Source organism: Lipotes vexillifer, unplaced genomic scaffold, assembly GCF_000442215.2.
Source record: "Lipotes vexillifer unplaced genomic scaffold, Lipotes_vexillifer_v1.1 scaffold1223, whole genome shotgun sequence".
Classification (NCBI taxonomy): domain Eukaryota; kingdom Metazoa; phylum Chordata; class Mammalia; order Artiodactyla; family Lipotidae; genus Lipotes; species Lipotes vexillifer.
The window spans coordinates 421,897-436,975 of record NW_006795957.1 but is presented as its reverse complement, the minus strand read 5'-3'; the positions used below and the strand labels follow the sequence as shown (position 1 = coordinate 436,975).

The following is a 15,079-nucleotide window of genomic DNA, read 5'->3' as shown; positions in this document are numbered from 1 at the left end:
CATGGCAGGGAGGACACCACGCGGAGAGGTGGAGATGCGGAGAGGGGTGGGAGCAGGGATGGGAGACACAGACTCAGGGGGACAGTGGTGCCAACACAGACGCACACAGGGAGTACCAGGTACATAGAGCAGAGGTGGCCCTGGGGATTCACGGCAGAACGAGTGAGGGACCATGACAGGAACCCAAGTCCCCAGGAGCACCCCGACCCCCAGGATAAGGGTGGCAGAGAAGGGTGGAGGGTAGTGAGAAGAGGGAAAGTGACAAGGACTTCCAAAGGTCTCCCCGCAGACACCCCTCCCCGCCCCCGACCCTGAGACTGCTGAGCTGGCAGGGGGGCTCTGAGGATGAATGGTGGCTGAAGTCCTCCCCCTCCCATCCCCCACCACTTGGGGGGGCAACTGCTCAGGTCCCCAGGGAGGTGAGGTCACAGCCCCCCCATGGTGGGACATGACCTCATCACCTCAGGTAAGAGCTCCCTCTGCCTCTCTGTCATGGCCACCCCTGCCAGGGCCCCCCAGGGGCCCTCCCCAGCCCCACTCATGCTGGGACCCAGGCCTCTGACCACTCCGCCCCTCAGGGGGCCTGTTTCCGGCTGAGTCAGCGTGGGGGGGCCCAAGGCTGCGTCAATGAGGGGAGAACTGACGTAGACCCCCCCCCAAGACCGGTGGGGCCAGCCAAGGTGACTCAGGCCACCAGCCTGGGAGATGGACTGGCCTGAGGGGATGGGGGACTGAGACTGGGGCCAGCCTGAGAGCCACAGTAGGGATCTGATGATGGCAGCCCCTTCCACCTCCAGGGGAACCGGGGCTGCCGGCCCCAACCCCACTGCTTTAATCTAGGAGTCCAAGAGCCCAGCCCCTCCTCTCTCAGACTCAGGAGTCCAGACCCCCAGCCGCCTGCTTCCTCAGATCCAGGGGTTCAGCTCTCAACCCCCTCCTCCCTCAGAGCCAAGTGGCAGGTGTCCAGGTCCAAAACCCTTGTTTCAAGAAAGGTAGAGAAAACTTGTGGCCATTCTGCAATTTGGGGAGTGCTCTGTTGGGGAAGGTCAGGGGTCTAGGCATGGGTCATCAGTCCCCGACTAGTGACAGTCCCCTCGGCCTGCTTCAGCCCTCTCCCCCCCGGGGATGCGGGGTCATCTTCCCTCACTGTGGCAGCAGGAGGCCGGGGGGTGCAGCACAGGAGGTTGGGGCTTACTCAGGACTCCTGGGCCTTCCCCAGGGTTGGGGACACTCAGACTACTTCTGTGGAAAGGAGGGCAAGAAAGAGAGACAAAGACAGAGACACGAGTAAAGAGATGGAGAGGCAGAGACGGAGACTCGCAAACAATGACAGGAGAAGACTGTGACATCTGTGACAGAAAGAGAAAGAGACAGAGACGCAAAAAAAAAAAAAATTGGGACATATACAGACGCAGAGACAAACTCAGGCGCTCGGAGACAAAGACTGGGGGTGACACGGAGCTGAGACTCTGAGGGGTGATAGCTGTGGGGGGAGATGCCACTGGGAGATGACGGGGGACCCCAGGGGGTCCTTGCTCATGTGCTGGCCCCTGGGTGAGGTGGAGCTGGCTGGTGTGAGGTCAGCAGGTCCGAGTCTGTGTGTGTCCGTCTGTCTGTCCCTGGGGGGTCCTGTCTGGCCCCTGGGGGGTGACGGGGCAGGCGGGCCGCAGAGGCGGCCCAAACCTGTCATTAGTGGTGAGGGCCGTGACGGCGGCCCCCCCAGCCCCAAGCCGCGGTCCAGGGCCCGGCGGCCCCGCCCCCCCCCACCCCCTCCTTGATCCCTGAGGAATCCCGGGAATTGGGAAGTGGGTCCAGATGATGTTGACACAGGAAACGGTCAGCAGCTGCCCGGCCTCAGCCCCACAACCCCTCTGACCCCCACCCCCGGCCCCCTGCCGAGCCCCTCGGACCTGTGTCATCTCTGACGAAGGCAACCCTGGGCCCACACAGCACCCACCAGGATGTTTACGGGAGATGGGTAGGACGGGAGGCAGCCTCAAAGGGCTCTTGAGAAATGGGGTCTGGACTCCCAGACAGCTGCCCTCAGACCTAGTCCCCTGCCCCCTCCTCCCTCAGACCCAGAGGTCCAGACGCCCAGCCCCTCTTCCCTCAGACCTGGGAGTCCTGACCCCAAATGCTCTCTTCCCTCTGATCCAAGTGTCCAGACCCCCAGCCCCTCTTCCCTCAGACTCAGGATCTGGACACAAAGACACACGGTCCCAGGAGAGCTGAGTCCCCTCCTCACTGGCTGGAAAGCTGATTGGAGGTTCAGGGGAGAGTGAGGGATCATGTTCCCACCCCAGCCCCCAAGTTGACCTCCTCCCCCACCACTGGGGTGGGCCAAACCAGAAGCCTGGGGATCCCAGTCGGACCCATTTCCCTGTTTGCAGAGGGGGAAACAGACGGAGCTAGAAGCGGCTCCCTTCCCATGAGTCCCCTCTCCACCACCTGGGGCCTCAGACCTCTCGGATCCTGGCCCTCCCCATCAGGAGGCCTGGATGCCTTTGGGACCAGGGGACTCCGGAGCAAGGGCTCTGGCCTATGGCCTGACCCCCATTTTCTCATCACCCTCTTAGGTCTCCTGGTTGCTAGGGGGCCGCCCTAACAATGGGGCTCAGTGAGGTCTTCTGGGCCTCAGGCCCCCTGCCCCTGGTTGCTAGGGTGAAGACTCCCTGGCAACCAGGTCTCAGGAGCCTTTGGGTCACCTGGAGCTGCCTTTCAGGAATGTTTACTAAGCAGAGGGATTCCCTGGCAAGAAGGTCTCAGGGTGCCCACTCCTCGGGTCCCCTGGTTGGCTAGGAGGAGCCGTCTTAGACTCCCACCTGCTTTCTACCCAGGTTGCTAAGGAGTCTCTTCTAATGCCAGGGCCCCATTCCACCCACAAGGCCCCTTCCACCTGGTTGCTAAGGAAGCAACTCCCTAGCAACCAGGTGTGACCAGGCCAGTGTGACCCCCCCCTTCTTTCTTCCCAATTGCTAAGTGGGCTCCCTAGAAATAGAACTTAGAATTTTGGGGGCCTGCTGGGCATGCGGGCGGGGCCGAGCCGGTTGCTGGGGTGATAGCCTTCAAGGTCTCTCCCCACAGAGGCCCTAGGAGTCTGGGGAGGCAACATGGTGGGGTCTGGGATCCCCGCTTTGGGCCTCTTCCTGCTAATGCAGGGCTCAGTAGGTGAGGGGGCTGATGAGAGGGTCAGAGAGCTGAGCAGAGGCCCTCCTCACCCTCCATACAGCCTCCCAACACCGCTCTTTTCTTTCACAGATGGGAATGGAGTCCAGGGATTCTTCTATCCATGGAGTGAGCAGTGGAGGAAACCCTGGGTCCCCTGGGGATAAGGAGCCCAGACTAGACTCTTGGGTCTAAAGGGAGGAGGGGCTGGGGTCTTGACCCCTGGTCTGAGGGGAGGGCCTGGGGGCCTGGACCCCGGGGTCTGAGGGAGGAGGGGCTGGGGGCCTGGACCCCGGGGTCTGAGGGAGGAGGGGCTGGGGACCCGGACCCCTGGGTCTGAGGAAGGAGGGGTCTGGGGGCTGGACCCCTGGATCTGAGGGAGGAGGGCCTGGGGATCCGGATCCCTGGGTCTGAGGAAGGAGGAGCTGGGGGCCCGGACCCCTGGGTCTGAGGGGGGAGGTGCTGGAGGCCTGGAGTCCAGGGTCCAGCACGAAGTAAGCACTAGGCCGGCAGCCCCAGAGCCTGGTATGGGGTCAGGCTCTGTGAGGAAGCTGCTCCTTGCGTTGGTCCCCAGGCTGTGAGGGAGATGTCTGGGACCGGGAGAGCTGTGGGGGCCAGGCGGCAGTTGAGAACCCGAATCTCTGTCTGCGTCTACGATGCTGCTACCGCGACGGGGTCTGCTACCACCAGCGGCCAGATGGTGTGTGCCGGGGAGCTGGGGCCCCTGGGGTGGGGGCTGGTGGCAGGGACCCCTTGGCCTCACAGCTCCCTGCTTTGTGCAGAAAACATGCAGAGGAGGCACATGTGGGCACTTGGCTGGATGTGCGGAGGCCTCCTCTTCCTCATCTCCAGCATCTGCCTGTTCTGGTGAGTGGGGTCGGGGCTCGGGGGGCTCCCCTGCGCTGGGGGGCGGGGCCAGGTGGACGGCACAGCTGAGGGTGTCCCCTCCCTGCCAGGTGGGCCAAGCGACGGGATATGCTGCGGCTGCCGTGGTTCCTGAAGGGCAAGTGCAACCTGTCCCGGACCGTCTCTCTGTTATCCAAGGACCGGACACCGAGCGAAAGGAAGATGGCGTCCATTGGCAGCATGCCCATGGAGGGGGCTCTGGATGTCTCAGGGGGCACTGATGAGGAGCGCACGGAAGGGGGCGAAGAAACGGAAGCAGGGGAGGAGGAAGATTAGGGGCACCCCTGGAGGGATCCCTCAATACAGATATAGCACAGAGATGCATGGTCTCTTTTCTGAGAAGCATGAAGCAGGGGGCGGATAAGACCTGGAGGCCAAGAGAGAGAGAGAGAGACAGAGCGAGCGAGAGTGTGTGTGTGTGTATGTGTGTTTTGGGGGGGTGCCTGGGCTGTGATCATGGGGTGTGTGAGCTGACGGGCATCTGGGGTCCAGGGGTAAGTGGGGAGGATCCGAGCTGAGGGGGACTTGGGCTGATGGGGGGAGGCCTGAGCTGATGGGGGTCCTGAGTTGAGTGTAGGTCCTGGGCTGTGATTATGGGGGGTCTGGACTGAGGGGCTTGGGGTGAGTTGTGGGTGGCCTGGGCTGGGACTGCAGCAGGGCTGGGGGAGACATGGACCACCGTGCCCCTCAGCTGTCCTTCTGCCGCTGCCTGACAGCCTCTGCTGCCTGCCCTTGGGATCCTGCCGCCCTTGGACCAGCAGGCATTTGCCTTGCTTCCCACGAACGCCCAGACGACTATAGCTCTCAGACGCCCTAGTGGTGGCCCGGAAATTTTCCTGGAACTTCATTACAGTTGAAGATTCATCGTGCTCAGTCCTCTTTCCTCCACCCCTCCTTTCTCAGATAACAGAGCTACTCCAACCTACCCTCCATAAGTATGTCCCCAACAAATATCTTGCAAGTCTTCATCCCTCTGTCTGCATCTCTGGGGACCTCAAACTAACAGAGGAACCTGGGCTGAGGGAGGCCTGGACTCAGGGGGTGGGTCTGGGCTTGAGATCCTTGCCCCCCACTCCTGTCCCCCTCCATGAGGCGACAGCGTGAAGCTAGGCTCCTAGGTCCCCAAGGGCTTGGGCAGCCCCTCCCTCACCCCTGCCCCAGTGCCTCTCCAGACAGACATGAAGTACAATGAGGCAGAGCCCTTTATCCAGGGGAGGATAGATGGAGGACAGGTAGGCATCCTGGCAGCCAGATGATGGTGGGGCAGCTGCACATCTCCATCGTGTCCTGACAGGTGTGGCCATGCGTTCGGCTGTAGGAGGGAGGATGGGGTTAGTGGCTGCTCAGGACCCCTGCGTGTATCCCTGCATCCTAGGACTACAACCCAGGCGAAGGAGCCCCTTCCTCCCGCTTCAGTCCCTCACAATTGCCTGACGCACTTGCTCATTGGCTCCTTCATTACTCCGTGCCCTGACTTGCGGCACTTTAACTCACCGGAACTCAGTGGTACAAGGTGGGGAATGAGAGGCAAGGAAAGGCAGAGACGGAGAGACTTACACACAAAAAAGAGAGAGGGAGAGACAAATATGTCGAGGGAAGGATAGAGGCACAAAGATAAAAAAAGACATACACGGGGACAAAGAGAAAGACAGGCAGAGACAGAGATGATGAAATGGGGGGAGAAATGACAGGATAGGTTTGGCTCTGCACATCTTCTCAACTAATTTTGGTCCCAGAGGGAGAGAGAAGTGACCAGAGCCAGGACCTACAGGACCCTCTGTTAAAATTCCAGTTCTCTGTCCCTCATGTGCTGGAATCACCTCACCCTGCCATCATGGAGTCCTGTGTTTGGACAGGCCCGTTTTCCTTCTAAGAGGGGCCTACAGGCCAGTCAGCTTGGCCAGTTTCTGGCAAGTGGTTCTAGCAGCAGAGGTCTACCCAGCTGTGTTAGACTTCTGGGCAAGGTAAAGTGTTTCCAGGGGTAATTTTAACCACAGGTGGTTATTTCTGCATTGTATGCCAAATTTTGTGTTAGCTCATCTATGCATAAACTGTTTCCTCATCTGAACCACAGAACATAGCATATGATTGGACTATTTTCAAAATTCTCACAAAAAAAGGGTATATAACTGTCCTTCTGGATGCATAGAAGGAAAGTTAATTCATCACCTATAAAGAATGTCTTAGGACATTAGAATTTAATTCTTTTATGTAACCCCCATTTGAGAAACTGATTCAGTCACTCATCCATCCATTGTTTCACTTATCCATCCACCCACCCACCAACCCATCTATCCTCTCAGCTATCTACGTACCTATCTGCCCAAACATCCATACAACCCCGCATTCACCCATCTACCAGCATCAGTCCCACCATATCCATCTATCCACCCACCCATCCATCAACCAATTTATCCATCCATCTAACCCTCATCTAACCATCCATCAATCCAACCACATCCACCACCTACTTATCCATCAAGCAATTCATCCATTTATCCCTCTATCCACCCACCCATCCACCTATCCACCCACAACTCCATCTACCCATCCATCCATCAATCAATCTATCCATCCACTCATTCATCAATCCAGTCCATCCATCCATCCATCCACCCACCCACTGGATCATCAACCTCTGACTTCCTGAGTTCACTCTTTGCTGGGGCATGCTAAGAACAAAGACACCAGAGACCCAGGCCTTACCCTCCAGGGGCTCCCTTTTGGGTGGGAGAGATAGTATCAGCGCACACACATACAACACACAGTGATACAAGCAATAACAAGGGTAACTCAGACAATGTGAAGACCCAGAGAAAGGCACTGAAGTTCAGTTGGATCTGAAAAGACACCTGGTAAGTTTTCTGAGTGGAGTGCAGACAACAAGGGCACCCCCAGTGTAGGTGAAGGCATGGACAGAGGCCAGTTGGTGTGAGACAGCCTGGCCATCGTGGACTGAGGGAGGTCATTCTAACTGCAGAGAAGGCAGGAGATGTGAGGCTGAGATGTGGCAAACACACACGTAGTGAGTGCCTTGGATTTGACCAGAGGGCAACAGGGAGCCACAGCAGGTCTCTGGCAGAGGAGCGCACTCTGGAGAGTGCAACAGGCACCTCCGCTTTGGCAAGAGGTGGCAGCTTTTGGGGCCCCAGTGTCCTCCCTGGGTTGGGGATAGTAATAGCAGTGACCTCAGAGACTCTGTTACACTTGGAGGATTAAATGGGAAATAGGACTCGGTGCACCTGGGGACTGGAGCACAGGGACGAATAATCTCCAAGTGTTGGTGGAGCTAAAGGTGACTCTCCAGCCCTCACGCACGTCTGGGGCCAGGGTCTCATTTGTCTCTCCCGTCTGCACCCTTGCCTACTGTCTCTAGGTCTTCATCCTTTGGGTCTCTTCTAGTCTTTGCTTCTCTGCCTGCCAATCTTGACCTCTACCTGTCTCTCTCTCCCCATTGTCTCCGTCTCCGCACCTTTCCCTCTCCATTTCCATCTCTCCTGATGTCTCTCCATCTCTCCCCTCTGTCCTTCCCTCCCTCCCTCCCTCGCACTACCTCTCCAGCTCTCCGTCTGTCTCTTCATCTCTCCCACTGTCCTTCAATCTCTCCCGCTGTCCCTCCATCTCCCCACTGTCCCTCGGTCCCTCCAACTCTCCCCTCTGCCCCGCCCCGCTCCCCGCCTCCCCGCCCCTCACCTCGGGCTCACTCTTTGCCCGCACACGCCGCCCCAGGCCCGGCCTCGAGCGCGGCGAGCTGCAGGCGCACGCGGCGGGAGCCGGCGGCGGGCGGCTGGGGCGTGCGGGCGGCGGGGGGCGGCGCGCCGGCCGGCGGAGGAGGAAGCCGGCGCCGACCAGCGGCGGGAGAGCTTTCGCGCGAGGCGGGCGAGCGCCGAGGGCCGCAGGCCGTAGTCGCGCTCTAGCTCCTGGCGCGAGATCTCGATGTTGCCGGTGTACCAGAGGATCCAGCCGAGCAGGCTCAGGAAGACGAGCAGCGCGCCCGAGTAGATGAGCAGGTCGCCGAAGTCGCGGCCGCGCACCTGCAACTGCGCAAACACGCCGGTCAGCAACGCCGCCATGCCCGCCACGTCCATCGCCACGGCCAGCAACAGCGCCAACCGGCAGCGGCCCAGGCCGGACGCAGGCACAGGCGCGCCCGCCGGCGGGGACGGTGCGCCCGGCGGGGGCCCTTGAGAGGCGCACACCGCCGGCGCCGCCGCCATGGTCCTGCTCCACCGCAGCGGCTGTCTCCGACGGAGAGCGTTCCGCGTTACGGGTGCGGCCCGGACCGGGGCGGGGTCAGGGGACTGCGCCAGGTGTGCCCGGCACCCGCCTGTTCACCTGAGCTGGGCTGGGTGCGGACGGGCCCGGCCCGAGGGCGCCCTGGCTCTCAGAAGCCGATGCTGGGGGCAGCTGGGCGCACAGATTAGTGTGGCCCAGAGCCCCTGCATCCTAAGGAGCCTGAAGCAGTGCATGGTGAAAATCCGGGGTGCTCTAATAGAGGCAGCAGGGCAAACCCCAACATTCCTGTTTGCTCAGATTTCTCCTGGGGCCTCTGGACTGTCAGGACTCATTACGGCGAAGTCCAAGGGCACAGAGATGGGCCAGACAAGGCCCCTGCCCTCAAGGAGTTTCTGGACATAATCACAACTCAAGGTGCCCTAATGGAGGTGACATAAAGCACCGTCATTCCTTCTGTTCACTTGGAGTCTCTCCAGGCCCTGTGCTGGTGAGGCTGAGGACTCAGAGTTATATCAGGCGAGGCTCCTGCCCCTTAAAGAGGACCCTGACAACAGAAAATAAACTTCCCTAAAGTGTAACGGGTGTGACATAGGGCGGAATGGAGGGGGAGAACAGGGCCGGAGTCCGCGAGGCACAGGAAATAAGCTGGGCGAACAGGTATGCAGGCCCTAAAGAAACCAAGACCTTTCCCAGGCAAATCTCTTTTCCTCCAAACACACCTCGCCCTTAGAGGAAATGGGTGGCAGTCTGCGAGAAGGGTCCGTCCGGCTTCTCCCTAGACTCGAAATAGTGCAGCAGCTTAAGAGGACACTGGAGAGGGCGAACTGAGAGGGAGCTCCCGGGGTTAGCCGAAGTTTTCCGAAAGTGGCCGAATGGAGACCGAGTGTTTCCGAAGAGATTCGAAGCGGGCATGGGCCAATAAGAGGGAAGCTGGCCGCCCTTCGGAAGAGTGTTTCCGGAGAGTTCCGAAAGTGTCCGACCGAGCCTGCTGCCTTCGTCGGGAATAGCCGAGGGCCTACGAAGAACCTGGAAGCACCCGAAGTCCCTGCGTGGTTTAAATAGTTCAAGCACTAACAAGTTCATTCATAAAACAAATGTTTATTGAGCACCCATCCTGTGCCAAGCTCTGAGTGGCAATATTGGAGAGAAGCCGTTGAGGAAGGGGACTTGGGACTTCTGGAAAGGGACACACTCGGAAATCCAGCGGTGGAATTCCGAAAACACACGAAGGGCCCTCGGAACTGTACCACTCCGCGTCGTGAACACGCCCTCGGGTCCCTAGCCGAAGAGTTCCGAAAGTCCCCGAAGGGTTTGAGACTGACTGGAGGAAATAGCCGAACGTGGCCGAGCTGCCTCGGAGGCGGGCGGAAGGAGGCGGGGACAGGCGACGGCGCGCACGTATCCTGAGAGGAAGCGGAAATACGTGTTGGTATTAAAGGCGTCGCCCCGCCCCCCGCCTGCTTCTTTCCGTATCCGGCCGCCGCCACGAGAGGAGGTGAGTTGCGTCCGTGTGACCCCGTCTCGCGCCTGCCACCGGGTGTCTGTGCCCCTGCCTGCCTCTCTCACTGCGCCCCTCGCGCTCTTGGCTTCACCCCGGCCCCGCCGCCTTAGGTCGCTGTGGATTCTCACCTCTCGTCCCCCTCAGTTAGTCTCGGCCGCCCAGGTTAGCGCCGCCACCTTAGGCCGCCCAGCCCCGCCTGGCAAATTTCTAGGCGCCCTCGGCCCACGTGGTGCTCCCGTTCGTCAGGTCCCCAAACGCAGCCTTCCTCTCTTGTCCGGCGTCGGCCTGCTGCGCCCCTGACGTTTTCCCGCGCTCCTTTCTCCGCAGCTGCCGCCATGTCCGCGCACCTGCAATGGATGGTCGTGCGAAACTGCTCCAGCTTCTTGATCAAGAGGAATAAGCAGACGTACAGCACCGTAAGCGGGGCCCCGACGGCTGGGTCGGAGGGAGGGACCTTTACGATTGCTGTGCCCCCTCCCTCTTCACGACCGCGTTGCTTCCTTCTTCCCAGGAACCCAATAACCTGAAGGCCCGCAACTCCTTTCGCTACAACGGGCTCATTCACCGCAAGACTGTGGGCGTGGAGCCGGCGGCGGACGGCAAAGGGGTCGTGGTGGTCATGAAGCGGAGATCCGGTGAGCATTTGCCCTGGCTGGGCCCAGGCAACAGACCCCCATTCGGGGCAGGGGGCTGTGGTTTTTTACTGTCGGGCCGCTGGAGTGATTCTGCTATTGAATGGAGGATTCCTGGGGTCAGGACGTTTACCTGGGGGGCTGGCTCCTCTCCAAGCTAGCACACCAGCTATGTGAGCTTATCATCTAAAAAGTGGAGAAATTAAAAGCACCTGGAGTCCGCTGCGTGTTTGTCAGGGTTAAATTACAGGGTTGCACGGTTTGCTGATGTTTTCAGAATAAATGCTTGAAGCAGGTGGAAGTCTGTCTCCACCGGTGGGAAAATTCAGGCAAACAGATGGGGAGCCGCCTTCTAGGTCCCGCATAGGAAGTGACAGCTTGGGTCTGAAGCAGTAGTTTGGCTCCCATTCTGGCTTCGAGGACTCAGAATGGGGCGCTCAGCATCCCACTTCCCTGTGTCTCAGGCACAGACGGGCTCTTTTAGACTCTTAGAGGAGGTCACGGAGAGGCAGGGGTGTGTCTTGGTAACAGTTGAGTCATGGTATCACACCCGCAACACTTTTGTTTGTAGGTGGGCAGTGGGTTTTAAGAGATAGGAATGAGCTTTTTCCCGGATCCCTGATTAGGACTGGTTTCTCTTTGGGTTCTGAGCCCTGTGTCCTGTTCAGTGACAGCAGCAGCCACATCTGCCTTCTGTTCTCAGAAGGAAGGGGGTTAACTTCCCTTCCCAGAAGCACAGACCCGGGAGCAACCAGTCGTTTGTGCTTTGGGGCTTCTCAGGTTCCCACAATACCAAGAACCCTGTTCTGGTGCGCTGGGTCCCAATAACTTTGCTTTCCCTTCTTGGATTGTTGGGTGGCTTTTCCTCGGCTGTCAGGAATCGGGTTGACCTGAGGAGGTAACGTGGGCTCTCCTCTGGGGTCAGAAGGCTAACATCAAATCCCCAGTATGGTACAGGGACCTTGGCATCTGGGGGGAAACCCAGGAGCACAGGATCCTAGCCGGGACCCCATCAGCTCTTTGGCACAATAAAGGGGGTGTTTTCCTTTTTATCCTTGGCAGGGGAGTCCAACTCTACCTGTGCACAGGTGAGGGGCAGGTGTTTTCCCCAGGACTCTTCTTACCCTGGTCCTCCTGTGGCTCCACATCACCCCAGCCTCACAGCTTGACGTTTTAGACACTTGTTGCTGAGCGGGTAGCTAGGGCCCAGGAGGGTGCGGAAGGGAGAGGAGCCAGAGTTGCTTTCTGGGGAGCGCTCGCCACCTGGTCAGCATGGTGCCAGTTGCCCACCTCACCCAGGCTCTCCTTGGAGTCACACAACTGTGCATGGGACCTTGGGCAACCGAGTCCTGGTCCTTTTGCCTCTGCTTCCACTTCTGTCCAGTGAGATGAGCAGTGTTGTGTCTCAGGGACAGGCTGGGGAGGAGACGCCAATACAGGTGCAGGGCCTGGCCTGTGGTCATCCTCGCCATTGTCCTGTAAGTTGATGTTTGGAGGTGGGGCTGCCTCCCAGGCTCACACAGTCCGGGCACTCAGGTTTTCTGGGTGGGATTGTGCCCTCACCCCGGGGGTGGGCACCAAAGGTCCAGACCGTCTGACCCCTGGGGCCCCTCTTCTCCCCACCCCACCAGGCCAGCGAAAGCCGGCCACTTCTTACGTGCGGACCACCATCAACAAGAATGCCCGGGCCACCCTCAGCAGCATCCGGCACATGATCCGAAAGAACAAGTACCGCCCGGATTTGCGTATGGTGAGTGGGGGCTGGAGAGCTGATGCCAGGTGGTGGAGGCGACTACATAGTGGGGACCCAGGGAGCCTGGCCAGTGCTGTGAAGGACGGCCCTCTGGTGACTGGAGCTGGACCTGCGCTCTGGGGAAGAGGGAACGTCGCCCATCTGGGAGGCATGTCGGGGTGGGGGGCACGGCTGGTGGGGTGTGTGACCTGAGCCCGCCTCGCCTCTCAGGCTGCCATCCGCAGAGCCAGCGCCATCCTGCGCAGCCAGAAGCCTGTGATGGTGAAGAGGAAGCGGACCCGCCCCACCAAGAGCTCCTGAGCAATCTGTCCCCTTCCCTAATGCAATAAAGCTGTCAGCTGACTTGCCGCAACGTCCTTGCCTTCCAGGCCATGTCCCCAGGGGCTCCCCTACCAGCCGGCAGCACACAGTTGTCCCAGTGTCTTGAGTCTGGAGGGACAGGTCCAGATGGGGGAGCTGAGCCCCAGCTTTTGTGTGTGTCCTTGGCCCGTCGTTTCTGCCCATCATGGAGGGCTGGTATTGGTGTGAATTTTTACATTTGACGCTCAGAGGTGATTGTCCAGTACCGCAAAAAAAGGAACTGCAGGTTAAGTAAAGTCTAGAATCAGCATGATCCCATACTCTGCTAATGCATGACAAAGCTTCAAGAGAGACATTAAGTGGAAATTTTTGATTTTTTAACATTAAGTCTAAGGTTTCTGAGGGGTGGGCATCTAGACCAAGGGTCAGCGCATCTTCTGTTTTGTATAGTTCTGTGGCCTGTGTCACAGTGTTGGCAGTGTGGCCTTTGAAGGAGGAAGCATTTACAGTCTGGGTCTTTGCTGTTTGGGACCCCAGCCTCTTCCAGCCTGAGGCAGGCTGGCCCTCCCCTCCCACTGTGCGTCCTGGGGCAGCTCAGCCTCTCTAGGGGGCTCTGCAGGTGTGAAGTGAGCATCCTAGGACTTGGGGGTGGACAGGGCCCTCAGTATGCCTTGGCCTTTGGTCTGGGCCCAGAACTGCACTCATGGGCACCAGTGCAGCTCCTGAGTCCAGAAGCCTGTGGGACTCTGTCCACACCTGGGAGAGGGGGACATAAGCTGCACCTGCCACCCGGGAGGAAGGTGGCAGCCTCAGGCTTCCTGCCAGCAGGCATGTCCTTAAACAGCTGTTTTTTGGCGAGGAGCCCACCTGGCCAAGTGTTTCTGCCTCTTGCTACACTGGGGGTGAGCTCAGCGTCCCTGCAGCACCGTCCCTCACCTGCTTCCTGCTCTCAGCAGGTGACCGCCCTCCCTACTGCCCTCAGCTGCCCCTGACTGTTCCAGCGCAGCCTCCTCTCCAGGCCTCCCCCAGGCTGCACAGCTCTGTCTCAGAGGTCTTTTCTGACCACTGGGTCTAACGTCGGTTCTCCTAGTTGCTTCCTTGTGTTTATTACAACCGTGACGTGGTCCTCATAGGCGCTGCCACTTGGGCACCTGCCTGGGTCCTTCTGCCAGCTTAGCGGCTAGCTGTGTGGCCTTGGGCAAGTAACTGGAGCCCTCTGCCTCTTGTCAGAATTAAGTGGGCTAAAGCAGCTGTCCCAAACCTTTTTGGCACCAGGGACTGGTTTTGTGGTAGTCCATTTTTCCAGGGACTGGGGGAGGGGAATATGGTTCAGGCAGTAATGCGAGCCATGGGGAGCAGCAGATGAAGCTTTGCTTTCTGCCTCTCATCTGCTGTGCAGTCCAGTTCTAACAGGCTGCGGACCAGTATTGGTCCACGGCCCGGGGATTGGAGACCCCTGGGTTAAAGAATGCAGGTAAGTGTGGTAATTAGCTGTTGGTGTAGCGTTTTAAGCTTACGACAAGCTGGATGGCATCTCTAACTTCAGATGGGCCTGTGGTGTGCGTGTGTACACATATGTACATACACGTACACTTGAGGAGTGGCTGTTTTCTCTACCCCAGATGTGCCATGAAGCAGGTGTCATCCCCGCCTTACAGATATAGAAACCGAGGCTCAGATGGGTAAAGGTCACCCACATCATTGCTCCTGGTGTGTTTCCTGTGCACCTATTATGTGCCAGCCACTATGCCATGGGCCAAGGATTCAGGTCTCTGCCGTCCTGAGGACCCTGTGCGAAGACGACAACCCTGCCCCTACTTCACAGCTCTGTGCTGAGGCCCAGGAGCTCCACACACCTGGACAGTTCCTGACCCCCTTCCCACCCTGCTGACCCCTCCAGCCTTCCTCAGTGGCCGTGAACCTGATCGCTTCCTCCCCTGGACCATCCACCCTCACCCCACTGGGGTCTGTCCTCAACCCAGGTGGAGTGGCATCCTTAGTTCCAGGTGGAACTTAGGCAACTTAACATCTGCTCAAAACCCTCCCACGGTTCCCATCCCACTCCGAGTGAAAGGCAGCCCCCTAGCCTTGGCTGGTCGGGCCCATCTCCACTCGGATGCCCAGCCCCTTGCTGTCCACCCACAGCACGCGGTTCTGCCTGGGAGCATCTGCACTAGCTGTGCCTCTGGAAGGTGCTTCCCCACAGGGAGCCAGGGCCTCTTACTCTCACATGTTGCCGGGCAGTGAGGTCTCTCCTGATCACTTTTCTAACCCTTTGGCCAGCATCCGGGTTCTTAGTTCCCTGACCAGGGATCGAACCCACGCCCCCTGCAGTGGAAGTGCCAAGTCTTCAGACTGCCAGGGAAGCCCCTCTTTTGGGAGACTCTTAAAAATCAAAACCCACCCCCACCCCGGCTTCATTTTTCTCCGCAGCACTGAAGTCCATCTAATGGGTGTGTCCTGTGAGCCAGTACTTAGCCCGGCACCCCAGCACACCAGATACACACAGCACTGAGCTGCTCACCCATGTGGCAGCCGGTCGTCAGATGGTGTCCGTCCCCTTGTCTGCCCCAGAGCCCTGCTCCT

General features: G+C 59.1%; 3 protein-coding genes across 3 annotated transcripts; 2 read left to right on the top strand and 1 right to left on the bottom strand.

Moving 5' to 3' along the window:
* Positions 1 to 3,110: 3,110 nt before the first annotated feature.
* TMEM190 (transmembrane protein 190) lies at positions 3,111 to 4,347 on the top strand. Its single transcript, XM_007468009.1, has 5 exons — positions 3,111 to 3,168; positions 3,259 to 3,294; positions 3,740 to 3,865; positions 3,948 to 4,032; positions 4,122 to 4,347. Exons 1-5 carry the CDS (start codon positions 3,111 to 3,113, stop codon positions 4,345 to 4,347), a joined length of 531 nt encoding a protein of 176 aa, XP_007468071.1.
* Positions 4,348 to 7,770: 3,423 nt separating this feature from the next.
* Positions 7,771 to 8,288, bottom strand: TMEM238 (transmembrane protein 238). Its single transcript, XM_007472110.1, is given in 2 exon segments — positions 7,771 to 7,877; positions 7,879 to 8,288. Coding segments are annotated over 2 exon segments (516 nt in total). The 3' UTR covers position 7,771.
* A 1,487-nt stretch (positions 8,289 to 9,775) lies between these two features.
* On the top strand, positions 9,776 to 12,538 carry RPL28 (ribosomal protein L28). Its single transcript, XM_007468008.1, has 5 exons — positions 9,776 to 9,802; positions 10,136 to 10,224; positions 10,320 to 10,443; positions 12,072 to 12,190; positions 12,404 to 12,538. The coding sequence occupies exons 2-5, from the start codon at positions 10,144 to 10,146 to the stop codon at positions 12,491 to 12,493; spliced, it is 414 nt and encodes a 137-aa protein (XP_007468070.1). The 5' UTR covers positions 9,776 to 9,802; positions 10,136 to 10,143; the 3' UTR covers positions 12,494 to 12,538.
* Positions 12,539 to 15,079: the final 2,541 nt, after the last annotated feature.